Source organism: Apaloderma vittatum, unplaced genomic scaffold (genome assembly GCF_000703405.1).
Source record: "Apaloderma vittatum isolate BGI_N311 unplaced genomic scaffold, ASM70340v1 scaffold10450, whole genome shotgun sequence".
NCBI classification, from domain to species: domain Eukaryota; kingdom Metazoa; phylum Chordata; class Aves; order Trogoniformes; family Trogonidae; genus Apaloderma; species Apaloderma vittatum.
This window is the reverse complement of record NW_009694708.1, coordinates 68,061-94,418: the sequence shown is the minus strand read 5'-3', so window position 1 is coordinate 94,418 and position 26,358 is coordinate 68,061. Positions and strand designations below refer to the sequence as shown.

The window sequence follows — 26,358 nt, the reverse complement described above, 5'->3', positions numbered from 1 at the left end:
TTAATTCCAGCATCTCCTTCCTGGAATAGTGAGCAAGAAAACAGAGAGGTAATCAGATAGAAACAAGTGCTGATCAGGAGTTGGACAGGGAGGAGGAGAACTCTGGGAGCTGCTGCCAGGAAATAAAGACACTTTTCCAGTCTCACATAGTCATGGAGAGTTCAGCAATACGTCCACAAAGGCTGACATGAAAAGGCAGACTTTTTTGTTTCAGTTTGCCAATGTATGCAATTTTTTCTTTTTCAGTTGAATATTCTTAAACCCCTTCTACTAGGACAGCATCAATGACTGGTAGTTTTTCCAGTAATGTTTTTATTCTTGATGTTATGGTGAAGGGAGTGGTAGAGAGCAGTGGAGCTGGTGGAGAGAGGTGGAGGTAATGTGCTTGATGTAGTGTTTAGACAGCTCTTGTTTAATCTGAAAACAGATCTGTTGGTAACCTTTGGAGTGCTGACGTCCAGTTATACATATGTATTGCTGACTGGCTTTGTGATCCTCTATCATAGAATGCTTTGAATTGGAAGGGACCTTTAAAGGTCATCTAGTCCAACGCCCTCTGCAGTGAGCAGGGACACCTTCAACTAGATCAGGTTGCTCAGAGCCCCATCCAGAGACCTTGAATGCCTCCAGAAATGGAGTCTCCACCACCTCTCAGGGCAAACCGGTTACGGTGTTTCACCACCTTTGATAGACAATGCAAAAATATATTTAGGGTATTACCTGCCATTTTGCCATTGCTCTTTTGCCATTGCCGTTGCTTTTCAGCAGAACAGTTTGTGACACTTGCAAAGGTGAATGTGGAGAGCATCTTCCTAGGACCATAGATATTCTCTCAAGTGCCGTAAAAACTAGCCAAATATAGTGGGATTCTAATCAATGTAGGAGATGAAACTCTCTTGCTAAGCTTATGAACTCTAGTATCTTCCCCAAAGACCCTTCTCCACTGGTGAGAAGTGGCTTCGTAGCAGCAGTGCGTGACAGCAAAGCCACAGACCTGAAACGTGGTCCCACTGGTGTGTCAGGACTGAGGGAGTGGAGGTGCTTTGAATAAAGGGTTAATTGATAATGCTGAATGCTAAATTAAGAGGCTGGGTTTTTTCCTCCCCCCTTCTCCCAGAAGGATGCAGTACAGAGTAGCATACATGGTTTCGTAGAGTATGAGACTGGGAAACGCGCTCGGTTTTGCACTTGGGTTTCACTTGGTTATTGACTGTTTTACACGACAACCACCAAGGAAGCTCTGCAGAAGCTGTCAGGCAGCTCAGCATCTGCCACAGCTCAATCAATACCACGATGAAGGACAGGTTCCCAAAGTGGATGAACAAAGCATAGTAAAGCTAATTCACCTCGAAAGCCTGAAAATATTAGTGTGAAATTTCTTAGACAAAACCAGCCTCGTTCCAGCAAAACATGAGAGGTCCTGAGGATCAGTCTGCCTGAGCATTGCCTTTAGTGGCCATGGGGAGCAGGTTTCACACCAGTCCTGTGCACAAATGCTCTGATAAAATGGAAACCTGGTGCTAATAAATCAGGAAAAAAGGGTTTCATGTTGGCCCTGATTCCTAGCAGTGCGCTAGGAACTCATGGGTTGTTTTTGTGGAAAATATTTGATTATAATATAAATTGACGTGTGCATGTGAAGGTTAAGTAGTGTTCCATTTTTTTCTTAGGCTGCTAAGACATTGTTTTTTCTTCTCATTAAAATGGGATTTTCTTCCATCATTCATGTTTCAAAGGTTTAAAATCAAAAGATGGGAGGAAAAATGTTTTGCTACAAATTATTTTAGCTTTATAAAACCTGGAGGTGAACCGTTGCAACTTTTGGAACTTTATTTTTCCCCTTAGTTGTAGTGCAAACACTTCACTGCAGGCAAATTTAATTTGAGATAGACTGTCAACATCACATATCCAAAATTGGATGCAAAATTTTGTTTAACTCTTCCCAGAGATGCTGAATCAGTAGGACTGAAAGTTAGAGGGAGGATGCTTCTGTAGATGACTTAGATGTGTGAGGAACGTTATCACTCAGTTCAGTAAAGCCAGTTTTGTGGTCATTTTACAAAGAAGAATTATTCTTAAAATAATAGGATGCAAACATCATTGCCAAATTTAAGGCTTTTAATACTAACAGTTAAGTAGTTCATTTTGTTCCTAAAAATACCCTATAATTACATGCAAAAATCTATCCTCATACAGAGTTTGGGCTGATGAGCTAAAATACAGAAAGAAGGAACTGCTGAATTAGAAGCAGCATTGCTTTACCTGTGCTCTATCTCAATATTTTCAGGCAAATATTGTATAAGCATGCACTGTTATGCTAACAGCCGTGCTTACCACACCTCAAGGCTATGCATGGCCTCTGTTACGTAGCTGGAATCATTTGTCTAATTGTCCCAAATCCATTCCTATTAATTGTGCTGAGATCAAATTGAATGTTTAATTAAATGAATGAGCAAAGCTAAATTTGAAAGAAGTAGAAAGAATGGGCAAATTTAGAAGGCTGAAAGGAAGAGTAGCAGCCACAGAAAGTCTGAGCACATTCACGTTGTATGTTCATTTTATCTTACATGAAGGTGTATCTTTGTGTACATACATGTATATATGTATGTATATTTTTATCTAAAACACACCAACATGTAGATTTATACAGTACATACTTTTACATTGACATACACAGGAAAAAAAAAAAAGAATCTAGAACTAGAAACAACTTTTAGTACAGTCCAGCACTTAGAAAATGGGTTTCCAAATTTCCTATTACATTTTAACAAGACAGGCAATTTAGGTGGTGTTCTTCAGTGTGCAAGTGATGTTCTGGCATCCTGCCTCCAGCAACAATGCTATCCTGGGTTCATCTTAATGTCACAAGAACTTGGTGTCGCACTAAAAAATTCCCTTAAAAATATCAAAGAAAAATAAAATCAACAACAGAAAGAAACCTTGCAGCTCAAATTCAGCAAGAAGCTGTCAAGTGATTTCACATGGTAATACTGACAGCTGCCAACTTTGCTCAGAGAACTCTCTTCTGGAGATGATCCCTTTGGTTCCTGTTCTTCCATTCGGTAGTGCTGGAGACTCTTTGTGTCCTGTGCTTGTACCTGGTGACAGTTTTGACAGGGTGAGGAGCAGTGAGGAAGGTGAATGGGAAGGTTTTGATCCCCAAGTGTCAGTGCCAGCCAGTAATAACAGTAAAGACAGCACCAAGGGAAAGCAGTTTTGTTATTTCTTTGATGGAGGAAGTGAAGAGAAAAAATTATGTGATGGGTAGATGAATATTGGAAAGACAAAATGCAGCTTTTTTTTTTTTAATACTGGAGAGATTTGCATGGAAATGAGGCAATGTTAAAGATAATATTCAGATTGGAGAAAATGATAAGGGATGGAGCGAAGTACTAGAGGTGTATGGTTGCTGGCATTCATAGTGAACATAATTCTCATGAATTTTGGTCATCTTTTTCCTCTTTACCTTCCTTCTGTACCCACTGTAATTCCTTTAGGGAAGTTATTGCATTGTAATTAGCATTTACCACTACACAGGACTTTATGCAGTCTGCGAAATGCTAGATGCACCATTTGTAATGATGTGATGGATTTCTGAAGAAATGGGAATGATGAAGCATTAGTATAAGAAATGGTTTAGCTCGTTTCACAAGTTAATTATTCTCTGTGTTTATGTCATACCGTTCTTAAAATTCGAAACTTAAATATTCCTCCTCCAGTTGTCACTACTGGGAGCTATGACCCATTAGACCCAACTTCCACTGCATATGAAATATGTAAAAAGCCCTAACAGCCTCTTACTCTAGAGCTCTCAGGGAAAAAGTTTCTAGAATTAATGCCCCTTCACTTCAAGATACAGATTTTTCAGGCAAAGTGAGGTTTTGCCACTCAGTTAACCCGGAGGAAAAGCTGTTTGCCCTGCTGCCTGTTGTGGTGTAACTGCAGCCATTTTTCAGGCTGTGCCTTCCCATATGGTGTTTAACACGCTTGAATAATACGGTGAGGGAGAAACAGACCCTAGCGGACCCAAGGCACGTAAAGCTTTCCATTTGAAAGAAAACGCAGGAATTTGCATCCAAATGCCAAGAGGAGACCACTGAACCTGCACAGGGCTGTGTTTCTGAGGGCTAGCACCATTTCTTAGGTGAATGAACAATAACATGGGGGGCTCTGTTAGGGGGTGTTGGGCAGGAACTCTGATTTCAAGCTGTGTAGCATCCGCATCATCAGAACCAGACAACCCTTGGCCCCTAGTCATTGGGGAGGAATAACATGTAATTTTATTGTCTGTGCTGCTGAGTAACCTTAGCATACTTCAGCTCATGTCCTCACTTCCTCAGGGCTTGAAGCCAAACATACTAATAGCTATGGACAACAGTAGTCTTAATTTAACACTGTGTTTTGCAATACCAGTTTAGCCAGTCTTGGATTGCAACTGTGTGCAAAAATACACTGAGTTAGCTCATCACATTCGCATGGCGGAGAGGCATTGGAGCTTTAAAGTAAATATTTTCCATTAGCTAAGTGCTCTCATAAAGAAAAGCTCCCAGTTTCACCATTTAAAAATTAGTGACTGTACAAGTGCAGCTGAAAGCCCTTATGAGAATTTATGCACAAAGTGTGCAAAAATGCCTAACTGCCTCCAAAGCAGCTGCCGTGCAGTGTCCCCTAAAATGGGAAGAACAGTGAGGGTGAGTTTTTACGGTTTACTACTGATCCTCCTCTTATTTACATAATTATTTTGCTCTCATCAAACAGGTATCCCATCGATGTTAACAGGGATTATATCTTCACTATCCTCTTAATTTAGAGTTTGCATTAATGTAGTATCAGGAAGGTGTTGGGTCAGTAAAATGGGTGAATGTTGGCTGGACCCATGGAGGAGCTGTGCCAGCAGCACGGGATATAGAAAAGCATGGATGGCTACCACCTCCCTGCTTTGGCAATACGGGACATACATCCTTGGGTGCAGGCACTACATGTATACTGTATAGGCTATGACGAGGATGGAATCAGACTGGCCATGGTCTATATTTTCCTAGATGCTATTGTGTCCAACTCTCCCCTGGTTTCAGCAGTCAGATGATTTTGTTGAGATGTTCAGAGCTGAAGTTCGCTGCTGAATCTAGACCTTTGCTCATTAGCTTCTCCTCTGCAAAGTGGGTGTAACGATGCGTTGGTGGGGCTTGTGGGAGGGTGAACATATTGGACTATGTGCATGGGATAGAACTGATAAGGCTGCAGGGGTAGTTAGAGGAAAGAATTTTTTTTTTCTCAGTACTTTTGGAAGTAGAATTTTAAACTTAGTACGCTCTGATGTTGGTACCTCCTCCCTGTCAAATGGGGAGACACTGATAGAACACTGATGGAAAAAGTGTCAGCGTTACTGGAATGAGGGAGTGTATTTTAACAGCATAACATTTTTTGGGGGCCAAGGATTCAAAATCAAAACTGGCATTCTGAAGAACTGTCAAACCACAGGGTTGTGTTTGTGCTTTCCCTAGCACGGCGGGCAGGCAGGAGGGTGGCTGAGGTGGGAGGTGGGAGGCTGAGGCTGCAGGGCAGGACAGGCAGGAATCAAAAAAGTGCTTTACAACAGTGGTAAGGGAGGGGGCTTAGAAGCATTATTTTCTTCTAAGTAATACACTTTATTGAATAATGGTGATAGATTTGAAAAAAGCTGTTGGTGGTGGCAGTGGCAGCCTATTGCTGCTGCTGCATCTCAGTGAGGCTGTTGAGTTTAGGAGATGGACACTGTGCTGAGCTGCCAGCATCACAACGAATAGCACCTGCAAATGATTTGCAATATAATCAGATGTATTAATGTGAGGTAGAAAGAAATAACAGAAAATTGCTCAGCTTTTAAAGTAATAAATCAGATATTTCAGTACTGGGCTTATAAGTAATTATATCTTGTGTCTATATATTGGAGTTTGTATTGAATCTCTCCTGAATGATATAGCTTTAATAATATTGATCTAATAATCTTATAGGAATCTAATTAAAAAAACTCATTGAAGAAGTTGCAACTAGCCTTAACATGCAAAAATAAGTATATATATTTTTCCAGGATCAAGGCATCACCTTCTTCTTGACAATTACAGTTTAGAGCTTACTGTATATGCTTAGCTTAATAATACTCCAACATAGAGCAAAGCATGGGGAAAATTAGATCTCTCAGTCAAGCCTTCAGTTCCTAAGGGCACATGTTCCTATCTGGACACAGTTAGTATATGGTCAGGGTAATAAGAGATCTGAAATGTTTTGTGATAAATTAGGTAAATCTACATAAGTATTTTTTGAAAAGTTCCTTGTTTTTAAACAGGCAAAATGATTTAGGAAATTATTGCCAAATAATTAAAAATGCTTTATGTATGTATGAATGTAGTAAACCACATTTTATATATTAAAATATGTAGCACTTAGATCCTTGTATATAATTTAGGGGAGATTTTTCAACACTGAAGAGTAAAAATAGAAATTAAAATAATAGTTGAACCACTTACCTCACCTTTAGGACTGAGAAAAAATATTTCTGTATCATTATATCAATTTAATCTCTATGAAATCTAGCAAAGACTATTGCAGATACACACACAACACACACACACACAGGGTAATTAAGTAAAGGGGCATTGCATGACTGTAGGAACATAACAGGAAATGTCCGGAGAAATGCAAGTCATTAAAGAGAAGGTGAATGAATGCAATTTGACCTAACTAGTCATTTCAAGAAATTGGGTAAAGTAATTTCACCTTCAACCTCTGTAGCATCATCTCTCCCATTTCTTGCAAGCAGAGAAACTAAATCAAAACTTTTGAAGTGTATGTATACCTTTAGAGATTGTTTAAATCCTCTAATGGTCAAGAAAGGCCCAGTATTTTATTTCCTTTTGCAAATGATCTTTACTGTCAGTTCCACTTGCCAAAAATAATTAAAATACAGCAGAAGCGAAATGCCCCAGGTAGCGCTCCCCTACCTTTGTTTTTTAAAGGTGAGAGGTAAGGTTCACACTTGGCACTTCAGCGTTTGCTCATTAGATAGAGATGCTCTGAGAAATCTTCATTTGCTAATTACAGGCACCAGGGGTCATTGATGGAAACCTTTAGACCTTTACAGGCTGAGAGAGGCTCCAGCAGCATTCGATGCTCACCAGCATGTCCACATGAGTGTGCGTGCCTGCACGGGTGCTTCTAGGCATGGTCTGGAGGTGACTGGCTCTTTGAGATGAGGAACGGCTGAGGGATCTGGGGCTCTTTAGCCTGGAGAAGAAGGGGGAGACCTCATCGCTCTCTACAACTACCTGAAGGGAGGTTGTAGAGAAGCAGAGGCTGGTCTATTCTCCCTGTTGGAGAGTGATACGAGGAGGTGAAATGGATTTAAATTGTGCTGGGGGAGGTTCAGGTTAGATATTAGGAAGAATTTCTATACTGAAAGGGTTGTCAGCCATTGGAAGAGGCTGCCCAGGGAGGTGGTTGAGTCACCGTCCCTGGAGGTGTTAAAGAGACGGGTGGATGTTGCGTTGGGGGGAATCTTTTAGTAGGTTGATAGGGCTGGGAGAAAGGCTGGATTCAATGATCTTCTAGGTCTCTTCCAGCTGATATGATTCTGTGATCTCTGCCAGCTAAGGAGCTGATCCAGCTCACCTCTCTCTTCTGTCCAATCTTTGTGACATATTTGCATCTAACGCAATTACCCCAGGCTAAAGTTGGGTGGGGAAGAGCAAAGGCAGGTAGTTTGTATTTTTAAGGTAGACTAACCTCTTCTTTTTAAACTATCCCAAGCAGATGACCCTTTCTTCATAGAGAGTGTCACGAGTGCAACAAATGCAATGCAAATTGTTTCATTTACATGTTTATTATTTTCTTATCAGCACAAGCCTGTTTTGTTGTACACCAAGGCCTGCAAAACAATGTTTTAGCTTATTTAAATGATTCCCTTTTCTAGGTATCATGTAGAGAACAGGGACATGGAGCTGATTTACAGAGAGAGGTTGGATTTTGGTGAATTTTCCATGACAAATTCTGAAAAAATATGCTCTTCCCCAAAATAGCCAGCAAACCGGTCCCAGCAGCTGCCAGTGTTGGTGTAAGGAAGCACCATGAGTGAGGAGAGTCTTTAAGGCACAGCTTCACAGCTCTGAAGATCTAAGTAGGTTCCCTTTAAATGTTTGCCAAAGGCCCCCATGCAGTAACCTGTAAGAGGAGTGGAGTATTTAGATGAACTCAAACATGTGTCTTTGTCATTTCTAATGGGAGGCAAAGGAAGTCTTTGATCTCCAGCAGAAGTGTTGATGTTGGTTTTACCTGTGCAGACTCTGCAGCATGTAGAAGTCTGGTTTAGTGAGGTACCGCTGGGTAACGCTTCCAGCGATTTTGTAGGCTTGGTCCAGAAATTTATTCTCTCCTTGATTTCTTGAACAAACATACTCTTTAGGTACAACTCTCCAGGACCCTATATCAGGAGACGCAGAACTAGAATTATTCTTCTGGATAGAAATTTTCTACAAATCGTTTCTGTCAGAGTCCTTTTTTTTTTTCTTTTTTTTTTTTTCAGAGGAGGTATTATGTGCCAGTTGCTTCAGACAAGCTGTTTTCACTCTGGCATTCTTAGCTATTTTCAACCTGGCAGGTGTCAGAGTTGAATTTCTTTTTTTTTCCCCAAGCTTACAGGACACATTTTCAATCAGCCTCTGTGTTCTGTGAAGGTTTGCATGGCCAGTTGGGTTGTATGCACTGTAATTGCATATGCAGTCTAGCTGTAGTTACAGGCTCAAGTAAATTGTACTCATTCAGAAAATGAATGTGTTTTGGGGACAGTTATGGCTTCTCTTTACATTTATAGTCAAAGTAATTTGCAGGTGCATCAAACATCAGAGGGCAGGACAAGTGATATTGTGCACTCAAACTCACGATGAGCTCACAATAAATCAACAACTATTGTTCAAAAGGAAGAGGGACGCTGCACTTAGAAGTGGCATTTAATCAAGTTTATTGTACTACAAAAGTCCCAAATTGCTGAGAAAGCTGAAAAAAGGAGGAAAGAAAAAAATCAGGTGGCATTTATTAATCTAAACTTTTTTATAATGTACATGCTCTTAGAGTGAGTGTTGATATGTATTTGAATGGGTACAGAGGTAGAGAAAACCTTTCAGTAGCTAGCAGATGTGATATATCAGTAAAGCAAGGAAAAAAAAACTTCGCAAAGAGCTTTATTTCTGGACACCACGTAGAGTATTAATCTGATGTGTTTTCTAGAATGTGAACCTTTATTTTCATCTTTGCTATACATTGTGTGGCCTTGTATGATACGATCTTGTGTGTTGAGATGAAAAATTCCAAGACATTGATGAAACAGTGAACATCTTGTTTCTGATGAGCTTCAACATCCAATTTATACATGGACATAGTAAAAAGCACTGTGAGAAGTTGAAGTACAATTTTTCTGTTAGACAGGTTTTAGAAAAGCACCACGTTTCTTTAAAAGTGCTGCCTCTCAGACAGGAATGATGAACAATAGTAAATTAGTATGAAACAAAGTGAGTTTTCTGGAATGAGGAACAAATGTGTTGTGTAGAGGGAAGACATTATGTGCTGAGAGATGGAAGGCATTTTATCCTTTCACAGTAGGTTATTTCATGCCATTTGTAGACTGAAGTTGTTTTTCAAAAAAGCAATATGGAAATGCATAGCTGAATTCTGCTATAAAGTACATCTGAGCAAAAATTATTAAAAATGACAGGCACATTTCTGTGTATCTGATAATGTCAAGAGCAGAAGTAGTGCCAGACATTGGTGTTATGAGATATCAGAATAATTCTCTTTTCTGCAAAATCTGTAATGCCTAATGGAAGAATGTCATTTTGGGCTTGCTTGCAAGGGTAATTACGTTGTGAATCAATAAGGCGCCTTAAGTTTGCTTGGCTTTAAAAGCATCTTTCATTCCATGACTATTCAAGATAGCACTAGTAAAGGTGTATGTTTAAGTTTTTGCTTAAATGTATTGCTGAATTTAAGCTTCAGAAATTAACTATTCTCAGTCAAATAGTGAACTGCATCATGGTTGCAATACTGTACTGAGGTTGACACCTCAGTTGGGGAGGCTTACTCAAGATATGTGATTTTCTCAAATCTGACATGTCATTCTTTGGTGTTGCACAAGTCAGCTGGCTGAGCTTGACAGTAATGGTTGCATGTTTGTAAAGAGAAGAATCAAACCAGAAGAGAAGGTAACTCAGGAGTGGGTTTGAGGTAGTGCTTCCTACTTGCCTTAGTCATATGCCCTCAATAATGGGATTTTCTGTTGTTTGTTAATCCAGTTTTTGCCCCTTTGGAATTGTTAGTGACTGGCTTCTAAAGCTGACATGACATACCTAGGTCATCTGCTGAGGCTGGCTGTGAAATTGGACTATGAAATGCCACTCTGTGCCTTCTTGTGCGCATCCTGACCATTGACATATACTCTTTGTATAGATACCTCCTTTCGGGCTTCCCAGGTTCCTTTCTTCTTCATTTCATTTCTTGTTTGAGACTGAGGCCATTCATTACTCATACTACGTGCTAGCTGAGCTGATCTTACAGGAGATCCAAATGACTCTGTGGACACTGCCTTCAAGGTTTACTGGCAGGCTGAAGCTACATTTGAAAACTAGTTTGGATTAATAGAGGGTATAAAGTTGAAATGCACCGGCAGTTTTTAAATAACTCCATGTATAGACATTATCTGTATGACTGATTTTGTAAATTAAAGCACACTGAGTGGCAGTATGAGCTGTGTGGGTAAATTCAATAAATAACTCTTTACGTGTATGTGTGTGAAAGTGTGTGCATAAATAGAAATTTGCAGTTTACACCTATGTATTTGCAGTATTTGTAATCATACATAAAATTCTTTGACATTATGCTTGAATTATGAGTAGCATTTACTGGAGCACGCATACTTATTTTTAATCACCTTTGGTTTCTTTCAGCTCTTCTTTATGCAACTATTTTTGGAAACGTCACCACCATTTTCCAGCAAATGTATGCCAACACCAACCGATACCATGAGATGCTGAACAATGTGAGGGATTTCCTAAAATTATATCAAGTCCCAAAAGGCCTTAGTGAAAGAGTCATGGATTATATTGTCTCAACCTGGTCCATGTCTAAAGGAATTGACACAGAGAAGGTATGAGTATATAAGGTAACAATGTAGATAGTAAGAGTTTGGGTCCGTTGTGTACTTTCTTAAAAACAGTACTGTATAACAGCATATAACTTACTAACAAAATCTTAACTGCATGCTACTCCAGTATTATCTTTGTGATTGGATCAAAACCTGAATGTTTTAAAAAATGACAGATTTGCTACTTTGGAAATATGCCTTTATTTTTCATTATGGTAAATGTTTTCTGCTTTCTGATCTTTGCCTAAATACCAAATAATTTTATTGTACTTAACTATTTAAATCAATGGGAAACTGGTCTTCAAATTAGTCTATGAACATAATTTGGTGTCTAACCTAAATCAGTATTATTCTGAAAAGTATTGGCATCTGTGAGTTGCAATGAAATGAATTTGATTGGCTTGGACCTTTTACTGATGCTCAGGACACTGACATACCCATCAGGATAATTAGGATAGGTTTTAATGGCAGTAGAAATTGATCTCGTTGAGCTAAAATCTCTCAGCTAGAATTTAAGGCCTCTGGTAGGGAGATACAGAAAATGTGGCACTGCTGACAGTCGTGTGGGGTAGAAGTCCTAAAGGACTGTAGCACTCAGAAAGGACTGGTCATTTAGGTTTCTCCAAAATCTGATTACAGGAGAACATTGTCTTTGGAGAGTGATTCATTCTGTGCCAAGACAGCCCAAGTGAATTGTCCTCAGAGCATGTAAAGAGATACGATACATGCAGTGAAAATATCTAGCCTTGGGTATTTTACAGAGCTGAAGTCAGATGGGAGCGTTTTCGCCTGCAATACCTTGAATGTAGGCAAGATAGAACCGTTTTAGGTCTAGATCTTTGGTCACTGGAGATCAGCGATGCTCCTGTGGCTTCTGCGGACCTTATACATTTTGGCTGAAGTTAGGCATTCAAGCTCCAGTTTCCATGAAGATTTCCCTCCTAAGAACTTAAAAGGCAAGTGTCCAAGGGAGGGTGAGGAAGCATCATGGCAGATTAATATCTTAAAATGTCTAGTGCTTGCAGAGTTTTGAAGTTCCTGCTTCAGTTGAATCTATTGCGTAAGAGGGTATGATGATGCAGCTTATTCAGATATGCCAAGATGAAGTCGCTACACTGAAAAATTTAGTCTTACATCATGCTTATTAGTTATCTTATTAATCATCTGCTTTGAAATTCAGCTTACCGTCACAAATGCAACTATTTTAAGTAACAAGGGTTTTGATTTCTTTGATTCTTGTGCTTCAGTATGCCATATTCTTTAATATGTTAACTGCTTCTACACTAATACCCTAACTTCTCAGTGCTGATTCATGCAGTGTTGAAAGTGAGCTTTTATATTGTAAACTACTGTAAATGCATTCAGTCCTATTGTGTAAATTCAAAATCATGTGAAAATTCCACTTTCATTTGCATTTATCTCCTTGCAGTTAAGCCAGAATCCTGTATTATTTCACTATTTTCATTAGATTTTAATGATGCTTTGCAGTTAATTAGGAGAACCTGTGCTTTAATTACAAAAATTTCCTTCCATAGTTTCCGCATGTCCGGTTTTATAGATTATAAAAATGCAGTTACAACCATAATCTTTGACTCATGATAAGCAGTGTTCTCTGGTCTGTAAGATAGTAGTGGCTGTTTAGCTTGATAATTAATATGGTTATAAAATCTGTGACTTAGGTTTTTAACAATTTTCCCTTGATAAAGACTTGCCTAAACTTAGGCCTGGATCCAAAACCTATTTAAAACAGTGGGAGGATTTCAGGAACCTCTGCATCTGGACATCAGTAGTTGCATCTAATCGAACTTCACAGGAAACCTCATATTACAGAAAAACAGAGACAAGATAAACGTAAGAACTTGAGCACTTGTTTGAATATTTTGGTGTTTTGTATCCCTTACAGCCTGCAAGTCTGCAAAAACAACAGCACCAGCGGCCTGTAGTGCCCGCACTGAGCATCCCTGGGTCTGTACGAGTGGAAGGATCAAGCAGTTTGCTTTCAGCTGCAGGACCTTAGCCAAAGTCAGGATTTGTTTTAGCATAAGGGTGGAAAGCCCTGTCCAAGCCATGCATCCTCCCTGCTTTTATCTCCACTCAGGAAGGTGCTATGATGGGCTTCACCAAAACAAATGAGAAAATGTTGTAAATCCCAGCTGAAAAATGAGAGAGTGGTACAGTCCTAGAGAATAGTTATGTAGATATCGTTTCTCTTGCGTTAGTACCTTCATTGCCCCTTTAATCCCTGTCATAAGACCCTCTGCATTTAAATTAAGTCCATCTGTACTAAACCTAGAGCGGCAAGTGGGAGGGAGCACATTGTAGGGACCTCCAAGGTACACAGAGTTGGATTTATTACCATAGACACAGCAGGGCTGATGGGACTACATTGCAGCTGAGCTGCTAAATCCAGACAGTGCTCCAGCGTGGGTTGGAGTAGGGGATTCCTGCCCCAGGTCTTGAATTGCTTCTCAGCACCGCTTTGTCTGACAGCCTGGATGTGACCTTAGAGGTTTCTTCCAGTCTAGTTTTCAAAGCTCCAGTAATGACATTCTGACCAGGGCGTTGTCTGGATATCTTTGCATCACATGATTTCCCGTTCTCCTTCATTTTTATGAACTCTTTATTAAGCTTCTTATTATCTTGTAAAGCCAGTGTGCTCTTAGCACATGATAATTAGTGAGGGAATTCTCAACTTTTCAGTTTCTATCAGACAGCTCAGACAGTTTCCATCATTCAAGGATGTTTTTCAACCTAACATAAAATATTACATCCTAAATTGTTCCAAATATAACTGCATTGTCACACTGGAATGTGTTTTACAACATGATTTGTCACAAATTTATAATACATTTCATTCAGTCACTCAGCATGTTGAAATGGCTTTGTTTTGAAATTCAAAGAACAAGAAGGTTAATGTACTAAGAAAGAATGTGATTTTTTATATGAGTGTAACAGTAAGTTCCTATGGTGATGAACAATCCTACAAATTTGATAGAGTAAAAATAAACTTGATAACTAAAGATTTTAAATTAATATGCTTGAAAATAAAATACAAGTTAATAACTTGATTGGAATTACTACCACTTAACATGTGTAGATTTTCTGCATCAAATCTCTAATATCTATTCTCCAGTGACAGATTCAGCGTGTACTCCCAAAGAAAATCTTGACTAAACTGGTAAAGATGAGTCTTTAGATGGGAACTGAAGACAAAGTGCAAGTATGGAGGTGTTTAAATGAAGATCTAGTCCTTGCTGCTCGTGAAAGCAAGCTGTCCCAAACAAAACTTTACCTTGAAGCCCCAGTTCTGTTGTCCTTGTATGTGGAAGAGGATTTGTTCTCTCACACTGAATTGATGGTGCCTTAAGCACACGATTTTGGCTTCCATATTCTTCTTGGGAATAGCTCATCTTCAGATCCTGTCTTCAAACCACAGGCCTTCAGCCTGTCTCTGAGTGTTCACAAATAAGGAATTAACAATGACACTAAAAGCATTAGCATATTTATTATTATTACTTAAGGGGAAGCAAATGGCCTCTGATCCATAATCTTAAATCACTTAAGCATGAGAGCTCTCCTCTGACAGCTGGGGTGATATATGTAATAAATGCACATGGACTCTTATCTCCTGGTGTAACTGTGGCTCAGACAAGATGGATTTTTTTTTTTTTATGTTTAATGCTACAGGTTTCAGGATTATTCATCTAATAATGAGCAGAACTAAAAACATGACAAAAGTAAGAAGCCTTTTTATACTAAACAGTATTACCTCTCATCCAGTAGAACTGATTTTTTTGAGTTGTAAAAAAGAGGCAATACATTCTCAGCATATGACCATTTTTAAGCAGCTGAAAAAAAATCTTTGCAGTAATAATTTGATATATGTAACACACACTGAATTAAAATCTCTCAGTTTTTACTAGGCAGCAAATGAAAAATTTATAGGTATTAGCTCTTCTGTAAGAAATAGGTCATTATACATGAAGGCTGAACAACAAGCTTAACTAACATGCAGATGTCTCGAGGTCTCATCTAATGATAACATTCTGAAATGTCAGTAAAACCCAAAGATTTTCTCTTCTTGACCTCTGTGCCATTGTATTGCTTAGGATTTACTCAAAAGCGATTAAATAAATGTCTATCATGTTTTAACAGTCGATTCCTTCAGAAAAGCCATAGGTTGAAATAGAAAAAAAGGCATCTAGTCTCAATCTAAGCATCAATGGTGATTTGAATAAATGAGAGCCAATTCCACATTGCAATGACTGAAATTGAAATCATGGGAAAATAGTACAGTATTAAAACTATTCACGGCTGCCCCACTAAGCTTTCATACAGGAGAGATGAGTTTATGATAAATAGACACAGGCTATAACTTTATTAAATATTAATCTACAGTAGGACAGTGCAGTTTAGATGTGTTTGCTGTTAATAAGAGCTTCAAGAGCTGTAGTAATAGTTAGTGATACCTTGAGATGAACAGGGGAATCAGGCTGCCAATCCTACAGTGTCTCATCACATAGAGATGTCTGTAAGTGCTGGCTGGGTTTCCTTGTGGATGACTGGGGTAGAAGGCTTCCAAGCTTCGTGCCCAAAGAGAACTTCTACGAAATTAGGTGTGACAGCTACATTCAGTTCCCTGCTGAAGAGGGAAGGTAAAAATCATTTGGACAAGTATTTTTGTTTCGTTGTAGAGGCGAGGTTGTTGGTCGTTGCTTGCAGATCGGGACGAGGTGAACAAGAAGTCTTCCCTCGCCTCACAGAGCTGAGCTAGGACCAGGTACAGTTGCAATCCACGGTTCTTCGGAGAGCGGGATGCAGGAGAGATGGTCAGGGTCTCACTGTCCTTCACACGGGTCCAAAAGTGGGGCCTGTGCACCAATGGGGCTTTGTGTTTCACCTTTGTGCATGGTATGGACTCTTTACCTCCTCTGTGCACTGTGCAGAGCCAGGAAAGATTATCCACAATTTTCTTTGCCTCTTGGATGTGTTCTTCTTTGGATTGATACAGATTAAACTATCAATCTGTCATGCTCGAGGAAATGCCAGGGCTGTGAAGCAACTCATGAGCTTAATTCCTGAGGACAAGTACCCAAGTGGATGGGTCGGGCATTTTCCTGAGCACCAAGGGGCTGGAGCTGACAAAGGAACTGTCAATTCCAGAGACGGCATCTAGGGGAAGGTCTTCTCCAGATCTGTTTTCTTAATGCTTTTACCCTTTAATGTCTTTACATAATGCTGCATGTTGGAAAATAAAGCCACCTCCAGAAGAAGTACAAAATAAAATAATCTGTTGATCAACTTCATTGTTCCAAGGGTGACCGTTGTGCCAGCTGTCATCACTCCAAAAAATGTTGTAACTTGAGATTCTTTGATGTATGCTGTATTCTTTCTGATGTTTTTTTCTTTTATCTAAAAAGTTGATTTTCAATGACAGAATTCCCTGTAGTCTGCAGTCATTTGCCCCATTAGAAAATTGTGTGATGATTGTGCTTGGGATAGATACTATAGCAAAACCGAAAACAGTAAACGCTTTAACTGTACAATCCTTAGGCAACCTAGCATCTGCTACTTTGAGTTCATTAGTGAATGTACTAATGTGCCACGCTTTTCAGTGCATTAGACAAACCAGTCAGCCCTGTGCTGGTGAACCTCTGGATTCTTCAAAACACATGGTGAAGCCTCTCATCTTGCCCTGTTTTCCAGAACCTTGGCCGGATTTTTTCTGTATTGACAATACTGAATTTAATTTAACCTAAAGCCTGTTTCCAGGGATTTTTTAATGTCTCTAGGGATTTTTTAACGTCTCTAACAGTTTTTACTCACTTAAAAACTGGTTAATTTTGTTACTATATGACTAAATCCTAACTATTTTGATCACTGGTATTGTTAATAAGAAAACAAGCCAAATTCGGCTTATTAGTCTTAATTCTCAGATCTTGGTTTCTGGGCATTTAAATCCAAGTGACCTTGGACTTTACTGCAATTAAAACAGCGCACACCATTGCTGCTGAAATTCAGTTCTTAATACCAAGATATTCAGTGATGTATTAAAGATTGCCTTAATGCATGCAGGGTTAATAACTGCTCAGTTCTATACATTGCCTTTCAGTTCCTCAAAAAATTACCTCATTATTAGAGGAAAATGCTCTGTGATTTACCAGTCATCTATTTTCTTACCTTTGTCTCTTTGACCTCCATCCAGTGCCAAATATAACACTTTGTCAGGTCTGCAAAAGAATTCAACACTCAAGTGAACCAAATCCTTCTAAAAATCTGAATAACTTGGTTGGATGCCTAGCGAGTGTTGTGGGGTTTTGGGAGAGGACTGGATTATGCCTGAAACCCCAGAATTGGATCTGAGTGTCTGAAAACCCAGAGAAGCCCTTCTCCATGAAGTAAAATGAGCTCTCTGTGGACTATAACTGGCTAGAAGTTGGAGGCGTTTATTTTATTTGTTGTCAAAGCTGATATTTTTTTAGTATCTCCAATATTGTTACGGTTATTCGTTCAGGAAATGTCCTTGTTATTCTGCTTCTAAGACTGTCTAAGCTCTTTGCAGGAATATCAGTCAATATATCCCCTAAATACAACCCTGAGAAAGTGAGAATCCTGTGTGCTGAAAGAGAATTGCAAATATATAGCGTTCATGATTCACTGGCCTCTGCCCTTTTTGTTAACAAGTCTTAACAGATTCTGTAGTATTTGCTAAGCCATCCTGTAGTGTCTTCCAGCTGGGGAAGATTCTTTTAAAAATACTTAAACCCCTCCTAAAAGATACTGATTGGACACACTCTTAATCTATACAGGTTTTGTTTCGATTCATTTGCTTTTCTTTGAGTTCTTCATAATCTCTGCTCCCTGTAGAGTTCTTTGAGCTGTTCAAGGGGCTTATCTTAAACTGCCTGGGCATGCTGGGGAAACGGATGGGAGAGGAAAACAATCAGATGGCACCTCCTTGGGAATTTGATTCCCCTCTTACAGATCTCAAGCTGAAAAGATAATGAGGCATTTTGTGCCAATTCTCTGTGAGTCTTCCAGAGCTGGTTACTGCCTTTCCCAGTCTCTACTCACAACCTTAAGCTTTTCACTCACTGTCAGCATTTTACGTGTACCATAGGTTGCTCCAGAGATGATAGCTGTGTTGAATCTCTGCACTGGGTGTCGTTGTGTTAGGGGTTGTATCAGCTGGGTGCCAGGTGGTGATGGCAGAGCTCAGCAATTGTTTTATACTGACTTAATTTTCCCTGCAGAGAAGCGAAGTGATAAATGTCATTCTATGCTTTACTTTCTCCTCTCTCAGCTTTGTAGTGGTTCAGGTCTTCATGGATATGTGCGTATTGTCCATGTGTGGCTTGGAGCCTTGCTCCGTTTCTGGTAGAAACACAGCTTATACAGCCAGCAAAGATTTTCCTCTGGGTAGATTTTGACTTTTTCCTCTGATTTTGTGTTGAAATGTAGTGGGTTCTGTTCTTTCATGCTGCTTGGATGCATATGGGAAAGCTGTCAGTTAAGTCTGTGGCTGCAGATTTATTATGGAGCAACTTCTATAGCAGCGTAAGCATCTGGTCCGTGCAGACTGCCTGCTCCAGGTCATATGCTCCAAAAACATCAGTTACTAAAGCATTGCAGTCAGCAACCTTAATATCCTGCCTTGCTTATAAACTACACGTTTCACCAAGAAAGGTCTTGAAATCTCTAAGGAAATTTCCCCTTCAGAAATTTGCCTTGGTGATTTTTGATACGCTGCCGAAAGAATACACAGGCGGGAACAAATCTCCCAGCTTAACTTTGGTTCTTCTGACATAAAGTATGGGAGGCATTTCCCTAACAGCAAAACAATATGCTGAGCATTAGAAGGTATCCTCCCCCTTAAACTACGTTTCTCTTTTTCACCCATGTGTGTGCATTTGTACAGCGAATGTACTCACCTACAACTATGTTGCTGCTAGTTGTGTCTTTTTTGTGGCACGGTGCCTTGAAAATGTCGAGATCTCAGTGAGAGCATTTCACAATGTCAGAGTCTTGGATTAACAACGAGGGATCGTTTTCAGAAGAGTATTTATCTGAATTTGAAGTGCTCATTCTCTCATTTTCTGCTCTTAGGATCTTTGGACTATTTATTATTAGCTTTCAAATGCTTCTGTGTGTTTGTATATCACATGATGCGTCTTCTTTGGAAGCAGGAAAATTACTGCATTCTGTAATCTGTGTCACCAACAACCCCTTTCTATAGTACAGTAGAGATGCTGCTAGCATCTGTGAGACTCCTTCTGAACTGAAGATGTTGGTGTTTTTAAACACAAAAAGAAGTGCTGCAAAGTCAGGATGGAGCTCATGATTTCCTGTGCTTGGAACATACAGTAAAGATGTAGCTGAAAATTGAGATTCTCCATCTCTGCTCTTTTTTTTCCCCTACAAATGTCTGTGTTTTTCTTTATCAGTCAAAGCTCCTTTGTCAAATCTTTTAATATGAAGTATTTCTTTTAGCTGTCATCTGTTTTATTCTCCGTTCTCAGTACTTGCAGCGTAGCAGACAAGAAAACTGGAGTAAAGAATGCTGGTTTCTGGCTAACTCCTGGATCATTACTCATTTACTCGTGTGCTAGCTGTTGAGTGATATCTCCATATATCTCCATATATGCCCATGCATTAATATGTCATTAGGAGAATCACTTTATCACAACATCAGAAAATTCCTGAATTATGCTTTCTAAGACTGGCTTTTTCTATGCAATGGAATTTTTTTCTGTCTCTTCATATTACAGTGTGTGATGATAGATATGTTTGTTGTATGTATAAAAAGAGTAATTCTCTGAGTGCTCACTTCTAATACTCTGCATTTAACTCTGTGAGGAGACAATATGCTGCTTTGAATCCAAGTGGCTTTTATTCTTGAGGGACACAGTTAATTTACACTCTGAAAACCCGAGTGTCCTGGTACATCTCCGAATCTTACAGTCACAACCTCTGCACTAGTTTAACCAATTTTTCCTGCACTTTGGAAGCTTAAAAGATAAAATTTGGAAATCAGTCATGTGTGAATACACACATTTTTCTTAAGAGCAGTGTTTGAGAATTCATAGCTCATGGCCTTGTTAAGTCAAAAGCACTTACATTACTGAAAGTATTAAGCAGATGTAAAAAACTTCTAACCATGATTTAGGCCCAAGAGTAGACAAAAATGTTAAAAATCAGCAATCATGATACAAGAGACAGCAAGATCTTTCATTAAATTACTATTGAAAAGATTAAAAGTGGCATGTTTCTATTTTACTGTGATAAAGATGAGCTTTCTGTTTGATCCAGAAGAAGGGCTGAGGTGAATCAATCACACTTTTAAAAGTAATTTCTGCTTTTTACTGGAAAACCTAAGGTGTGACAATATTTATCCTGGTGAATGGAATCACTCAGGTAAGTATAAGTTTGTAAAATTGATATTTGCCGCTAATAAAATAATGGAAATGTAATACAGGTTATGGTGAACAGTGACTCAGACAAGACATTATTACTAATGCAAATGATAGTTTATGGAGAATATGTCTTGTCAAATGTGTTTATTATTAATTTTAATGATAAAACAGACTTATGCAGGGTATTTTATTGTGTTCTGTACCAAAATTTGTTACAGAAAAATAGCATTAAACCAAATTGACTGTGTTAAATCGAATAAAACCTAATTATCTGTTAGATCTGAGAAGGTTGTGGTAAGGGAGAAAACCTCATGCTGTGGTGAAGTTTCCAAAGAGATACTGTGCTTCATAGTGCTAGGCACAGGAAGCATCATCTCTCTTGTTTATATATTCTATAAACGCCTACAAGTGGAAGAGATTTCCTATGATTATAGGTCTTTTATCTGAGCAACATGATGAAATCCCCTGGCTGTTGGCTGAAAATTAAAAAAAAAAAGCAAACCAGCTCAGAAACAGCAAATGTTTTAATAGAGAGAGTAGCTGTCCATTGGAACAACTACCCTATATAATTTGAAAACATTAAATCAAGGCTCTCTCTGCTATAATTTTACCAGCTATTCTGGGATTGATACAATAATCATGAGTGCAGATGGTTGCAGTAGCCCCTTCTAGCCTCAGACTGTCATAGTACAGAGGGTAGGAGAATAACTTCTACTTCACCTTTTTGCATCTTTGACCGCAAAGAAACTTGGAACTACTGAAATAAGAAAAGCACTAAATGTTACTATTAAATTAGAAATTGTTTACTCTTTTCCCATTCTATGCTTTAGGCCCTTTACAGTACTTTACAGTAGTAAAGTACTATAACATAGTACTTTAACATAGTACTGTAGAATAGTACTTTAGAATAATATGTTTTATACCTCTTCTGCATTAAACAGAAATGAAAATTATAGCTTTACTTCTATATTAACATGACCATTTGCCCCAAAGCTTAGTCAGGGTTACCAGTGTCTCCCTCTGTTTGCTAATATTCATTGATATCAGCACATTGACCCAATGTCCCTGTCTCTCACACTGTCTGCAGAGCAAGCTGCCAGATTAGTTCCATACAATGAGAAATCAATCAGTACTATTGATCTGCAGTCTTCTTTGTATGAGACATTCAGAGTGCTCGTAATCTCATGCCCTTTTCTATTATTTATCCTACGAAAACTTTAAAAGGTTTTATATGTTTTCCAGTGCAATTAGCTACCATGCGTTTTAGAGTTATAAGGGCATTAGTCCACTCAGGAGGATGTACAAATATTAAACACACAGTTTACAAACCTAACAATACCCACAGATTTTCACTTTCTTCAGGTGTATTTATATTATTATTTCAATAGGGAAAGCAATTTAAGGTACGAAATTAATTGAAAGTCTTAACTGATCTGCTATGGAGACATCTTCATGTTCACAGGACAGTTTTTCACTCACCTTTACTTTACATTTCATAAATTTTCATAATACTTTCTTTTTTGCTCTAACCTCAAACTCTTTGGATTTTCTAGTCTGTAAGCCCTCCAGGGCAGATTACTTATTAAATGTCTGTACAGCACTGCAACAAAACCCCAGGTGTGTTTGGATACACGTTGGTAAGTGATCAGCAACATGAAGTCTTCTGAAGACTGAAGACTAGGCTTTCTGGATGTGAGCGAAATGTGGTGTTTTCTATTGTGACTGGTCTGTCTTTGCACATCTTCAAGCTCCTTCAGCTCTGAGCGTCCGTTCTGTGCTCCTGCAGGGATTCAGCGTAGCACCAGGCAGATAGTCTGGGTACCCAATCTGGAGGAATATCCACAAACATGACATAGTAATGCCACCTGCAATTCTGGAAAACAAGTGTGAATACTGTTAGGAATGAGAACAGTGCAACAGAGTAGTCCCTTCTTACACATCACCCTTTCAGCTGCAGTGAAAGCAGCAGACATGCAGAAAAAGACTACCCCAATTCAAGATAAAATTCCCACCTAAAGCTTTGTGAAATAGCTGGGTGGATGGATCTTCAGATCTCTCCATTCAGTTATTTCATAAAGCACGTGCTGGCCTGGTGTCATATTCCTAGCTGATTATTTTTCATCTTTCTTTTAACCAGGTTCTCTCAATTTGCCCAAAGGACATGAGAGCAGATATTTGCGTGCACCTAAACCGGAAAGTTTTTAACGAGCACCCCGCCTTCCGACTGGCCAGCGATGGCTGCCTGCGAGCCCTGGCTGTGGAGTTCCAGACGATCCATTGTGCCCCAGGGGACCTCATCTATCATGCTGGGGAAAGTGTTGATGCTCTTTGCTTTGTGGTCTCAGGATCCCTAGAAGTCATCCAGGACGACGAAGTGGTGGCTATTTTAGGTACTGTGATCTCTATGGAAATGCTGGTGGTTTTAAATGTATTTACCTTCTGTTTGGCTTCGAATATTAACTAGTCTTGCCTAACATCAGCTGGGACTGCAGGAGGCTAGTGGTTGTCATGAGATGGAGATGTTGACTCTCCAGAGACACTACTCTGGAAACAAACCCTGCCTCTTTTATGCCGTTGGGAATGCTCTTTCTGCCCAGTATGGCTCACTGCTCACAGTTACAGTGTCTGAGCAGAAAAAAAAGGGCATCTGTGTGCTTGACATCTTTTAAACAGCCTGGTGGAAGAAATGCACATCCTTTTGTATTAGTCTCTCAGGAGGATTTCTGCATTAGCCTTCACACTGGGATTATCATTTGTCTGTATTCTAGCCCAGAATAACACCTGTAAATAGTCTCTACAAGGAAGCAAAATTTTCGCTTGTAGTGAATTGGCTTTACAGAAAAAAAATAGTCTGATTTGAGTATGCAAAGAAATAGGGATGCACCATCTATCTAGCCACAGTCATGACAAGTCTGAGCTATGGGGGCGTTCGAGGTTAATCAACCCATCACCCTGCTACGGTGTCTGGTTTGCCAGCTGTGGGTGAGAAAAAGCCTAATGCAGACTCCTCGCTAGCAGGTATGGGGTTGGGAAAGGTGTAGCAGATGGTGAGGCTTGAGTGGTCAGCACTAGTGTTGAGGCAGGAGTCATCCTCAGAGCCAGAAGAATGTAGAAGAGCTGATGGTTCTGCATGAAAACCATCCAGAGTCTGTCTTGCCTGTTTAAAACAGACCCATTGATTGTAGAACTTGTCTCTTGTTGAATATTAGATATTTGCCTGTTGAATATTAGCTGTTTGCCTTCTCAGCGGGTGGCCTTATCCTAAGGGACCTGTCACGCCCCACTGAGGCTGTACTGCTTCTTCCCTTTAAGAGTGGCTCCAGAGGGCTCCACGGGTCCCTCTTGTATGTCATGGGGATGTCCACTGGGAAATGAGGGAGACACATGGGAATTGTGCTGGCGTATGGGAACAGGGCTGACATGGGTAGTCCTTACTGCTTGTTAATCAAGGCTTCAACTCCTTCCCAGCTGGCAGCAAGGAGGAGGAGAGGAGAAAGGAGAAGCATGTAGCCGAAGGAGGCTCCTGGTGTGTTTCCATACAAGCCTGTGTATGTGTGTCCTGCACTGGTGGGGAACTGGGCGGTGTGGAGGTGTGTGGGTGAGATGGGTCCCTGAGGACACAGCCTGAGTCCTCCCAGCTGGAGAGAACGAACTCAGGAAAATACACAACCATGCTCTTTCAAAATACCTGCTGCAGCTTTCTGTATTCTGGTTTATACCAAGTTTTTTAAAAAGAAAGATTTAATGTAGGAATGAATTTGTTTCTGCATTCAGATGTGAAGTCACTATGGTGAAAGCTCCTAAATCTGCAGTTTCCGTAGTATTTCAGCTCACTGGACCATTTCGTTTCTATTATTAATCTAATTGACGATATTTTATATTTGCTTACAGCTATTTAGAAAACAAAAGCTTTGAGAGTAAGTAGCAGCATTTAAACAAATAAATGGTTTTCTGGGTATTACAATGAAAACAAACAGTAAATATGTAATTTACTGAACAAGAAGCCATTACTAAATGGATTACATGCATAACTATTGCATTTACTGATGCATACTGTGTGTTTGGAATGACAATAAGAACTTTTCATTTCTGACTTGTGTAGATGGTAAATCTAGTTATTCTCCATTTGGCCGAAGAGACCTTTAACCGTACCGAGTTAAAGTGAATTGCCACCAATTTCCAAAAGTGCCTTCAATTCTGCGATCCTGTGACTCAGAGCTATGTTCATTGTGTACTACAAGGATAGGCAGAATGTGTAAATGTAACTTAAAGCAAGATAAACTGCTTCTCCCGCATGCCAAAGAGTTTTTTCATTCTCTGACAGATTATTTAACAGAATAGTGAACTGAGTAATTATGAGATGTCGCATCCTAAAAATTCCCTTGTGGAAAAAAATCTCTCCCAGATGTAGTTGCAAAGACATTTATAGCTGCAGCTGTGGCACCTGAAATAGTGACTGTAGATCAGATGGGGAAGAACATAATTTTTATCGATCTGTTCTGCTTTGAGAAGTCCAAGCACAAACAAAGTGAATTTGCCTAAGGGGAAGGCCAGGTTTAAAAAGCTTTGTCTAACATGAAAACCTCTGTAGCCTACTTTCAATACTCTGAGCATCTGCTCTCACACTGGATTTCCAGAGAAGTCAATTTATGGGCTTGTATTACCAGTCTGTCCATCTTTTCCATTTCCCAGCAGTAACCTAGAGTGGAAGCTCAATAATCCTTTGGAAACTTTCCCTCATTAACTTCCTCTGTGGGAGCAGGAGCATAGCAGGACATGGCAGGGCTATCCACTTCTTAAGTTTGATTTGGAACTGATACTTTGCAGTTTTTAAAGTGCGATGTTATTTAACACAGTAGTGTTATTTGCCTTGCTTAAAGAGAGAGAGAAGATGTGTCTTTTTTTTTTTTTTAAATAAAACCATGCACACCCCCTGTAGATGGAATTTTAGATGTATTCTTAGAAGTTGTATCTCCTAAGAAAGTGAATCAAGTAGGGACACCCATATGGGTCAAGAATATGCATCTTCCATCTCTTACATTCATCCTGTTGCCTATCGAGGCGTGACGACCTGGTTCAAAGAACAACACGGCGACCAATTCCAGGCCGCTCAGGCCATTAACACACTAACACCAATGTGGTGGATGGCAAATGGCGTTTATTAGTGCGCAACACAGCGTTATATAGCCCTAGTTTACAACGCAACTTCCATCTGCTTACGTTAGAAGCTAAACGCTATTGGCTATAGGGAGAGGGTCCCTATCTTTCTGTACAGCGCGAGATCTTCCGGCCGCCAGGCCCTTGCTACCAACATCATCCTTCTGTCCAAAGTGCAAGGCTTTGTCCTCCCTTGTGTCCCTGCATGAATCACTTTGCAGTGTTGCTTCTTTTTCCCCTTTTTCATCTTCCCTTGTTGTGTTCCCTTCCCTTGCATGGTGAGTTGGTGCGTCCAGCCTCCTTGCTTGCTGAACTGGCGTCCTCAGGAGACTTGGCATACCATCCAGCGGCTTTCTGCAGGCTTCACTGTGGAGACAGCCATCCTTTAGTTCAGCAGCAGTTGTCCTGGCTCAACAGCCCCCAGATTTGGTGTTTCTTGTGCTTGAAAGCAGGTGAAATGCAGTGATAGACAGGGCAACTTGCAGCACTGTGACACTGTGGTTTGGTTTTGTTCTCATTTGTGCATCATCAACTGCCCTGCCAGTGCAGCAATCAACATTACAGAAATCAGTACATTAAGAGAATGAGCCCAGTTGTAGATCTACAGTTTATAGGACTCAT

At 39.7% G+C, this 26,358-nt stretch overlaps 1 protein-coding gene across 1 annotated transcript in view; it reads left to right on the top strand.

Annotated features, from left to right (window-relative positions):
* KCNH5 (potassium voltage-gated channel, subfamily H (eag-related), member 5) overlaps positions 1–26,358 on the top strand; it is a gene marked incomplete at its 5' end in the record, with an annotated part of 97,946 nt that overhangs the window by 31,041 nt on the left and 40,547 nt on the right. The window contains 2 exons of the mRNA XM_009868476.1: positions 10,971–11,170; positions 22,718–22,970. Of these exons, the coding sequence (XP_009866778.1) occupies positions 10,971–11,170; positions 22,718–22,970 (453 nt within the window). The remainder of the gene's footprint in view (positions 1–10,970; positions 11,171–22,717; positions 22,971–26,358) is intronic.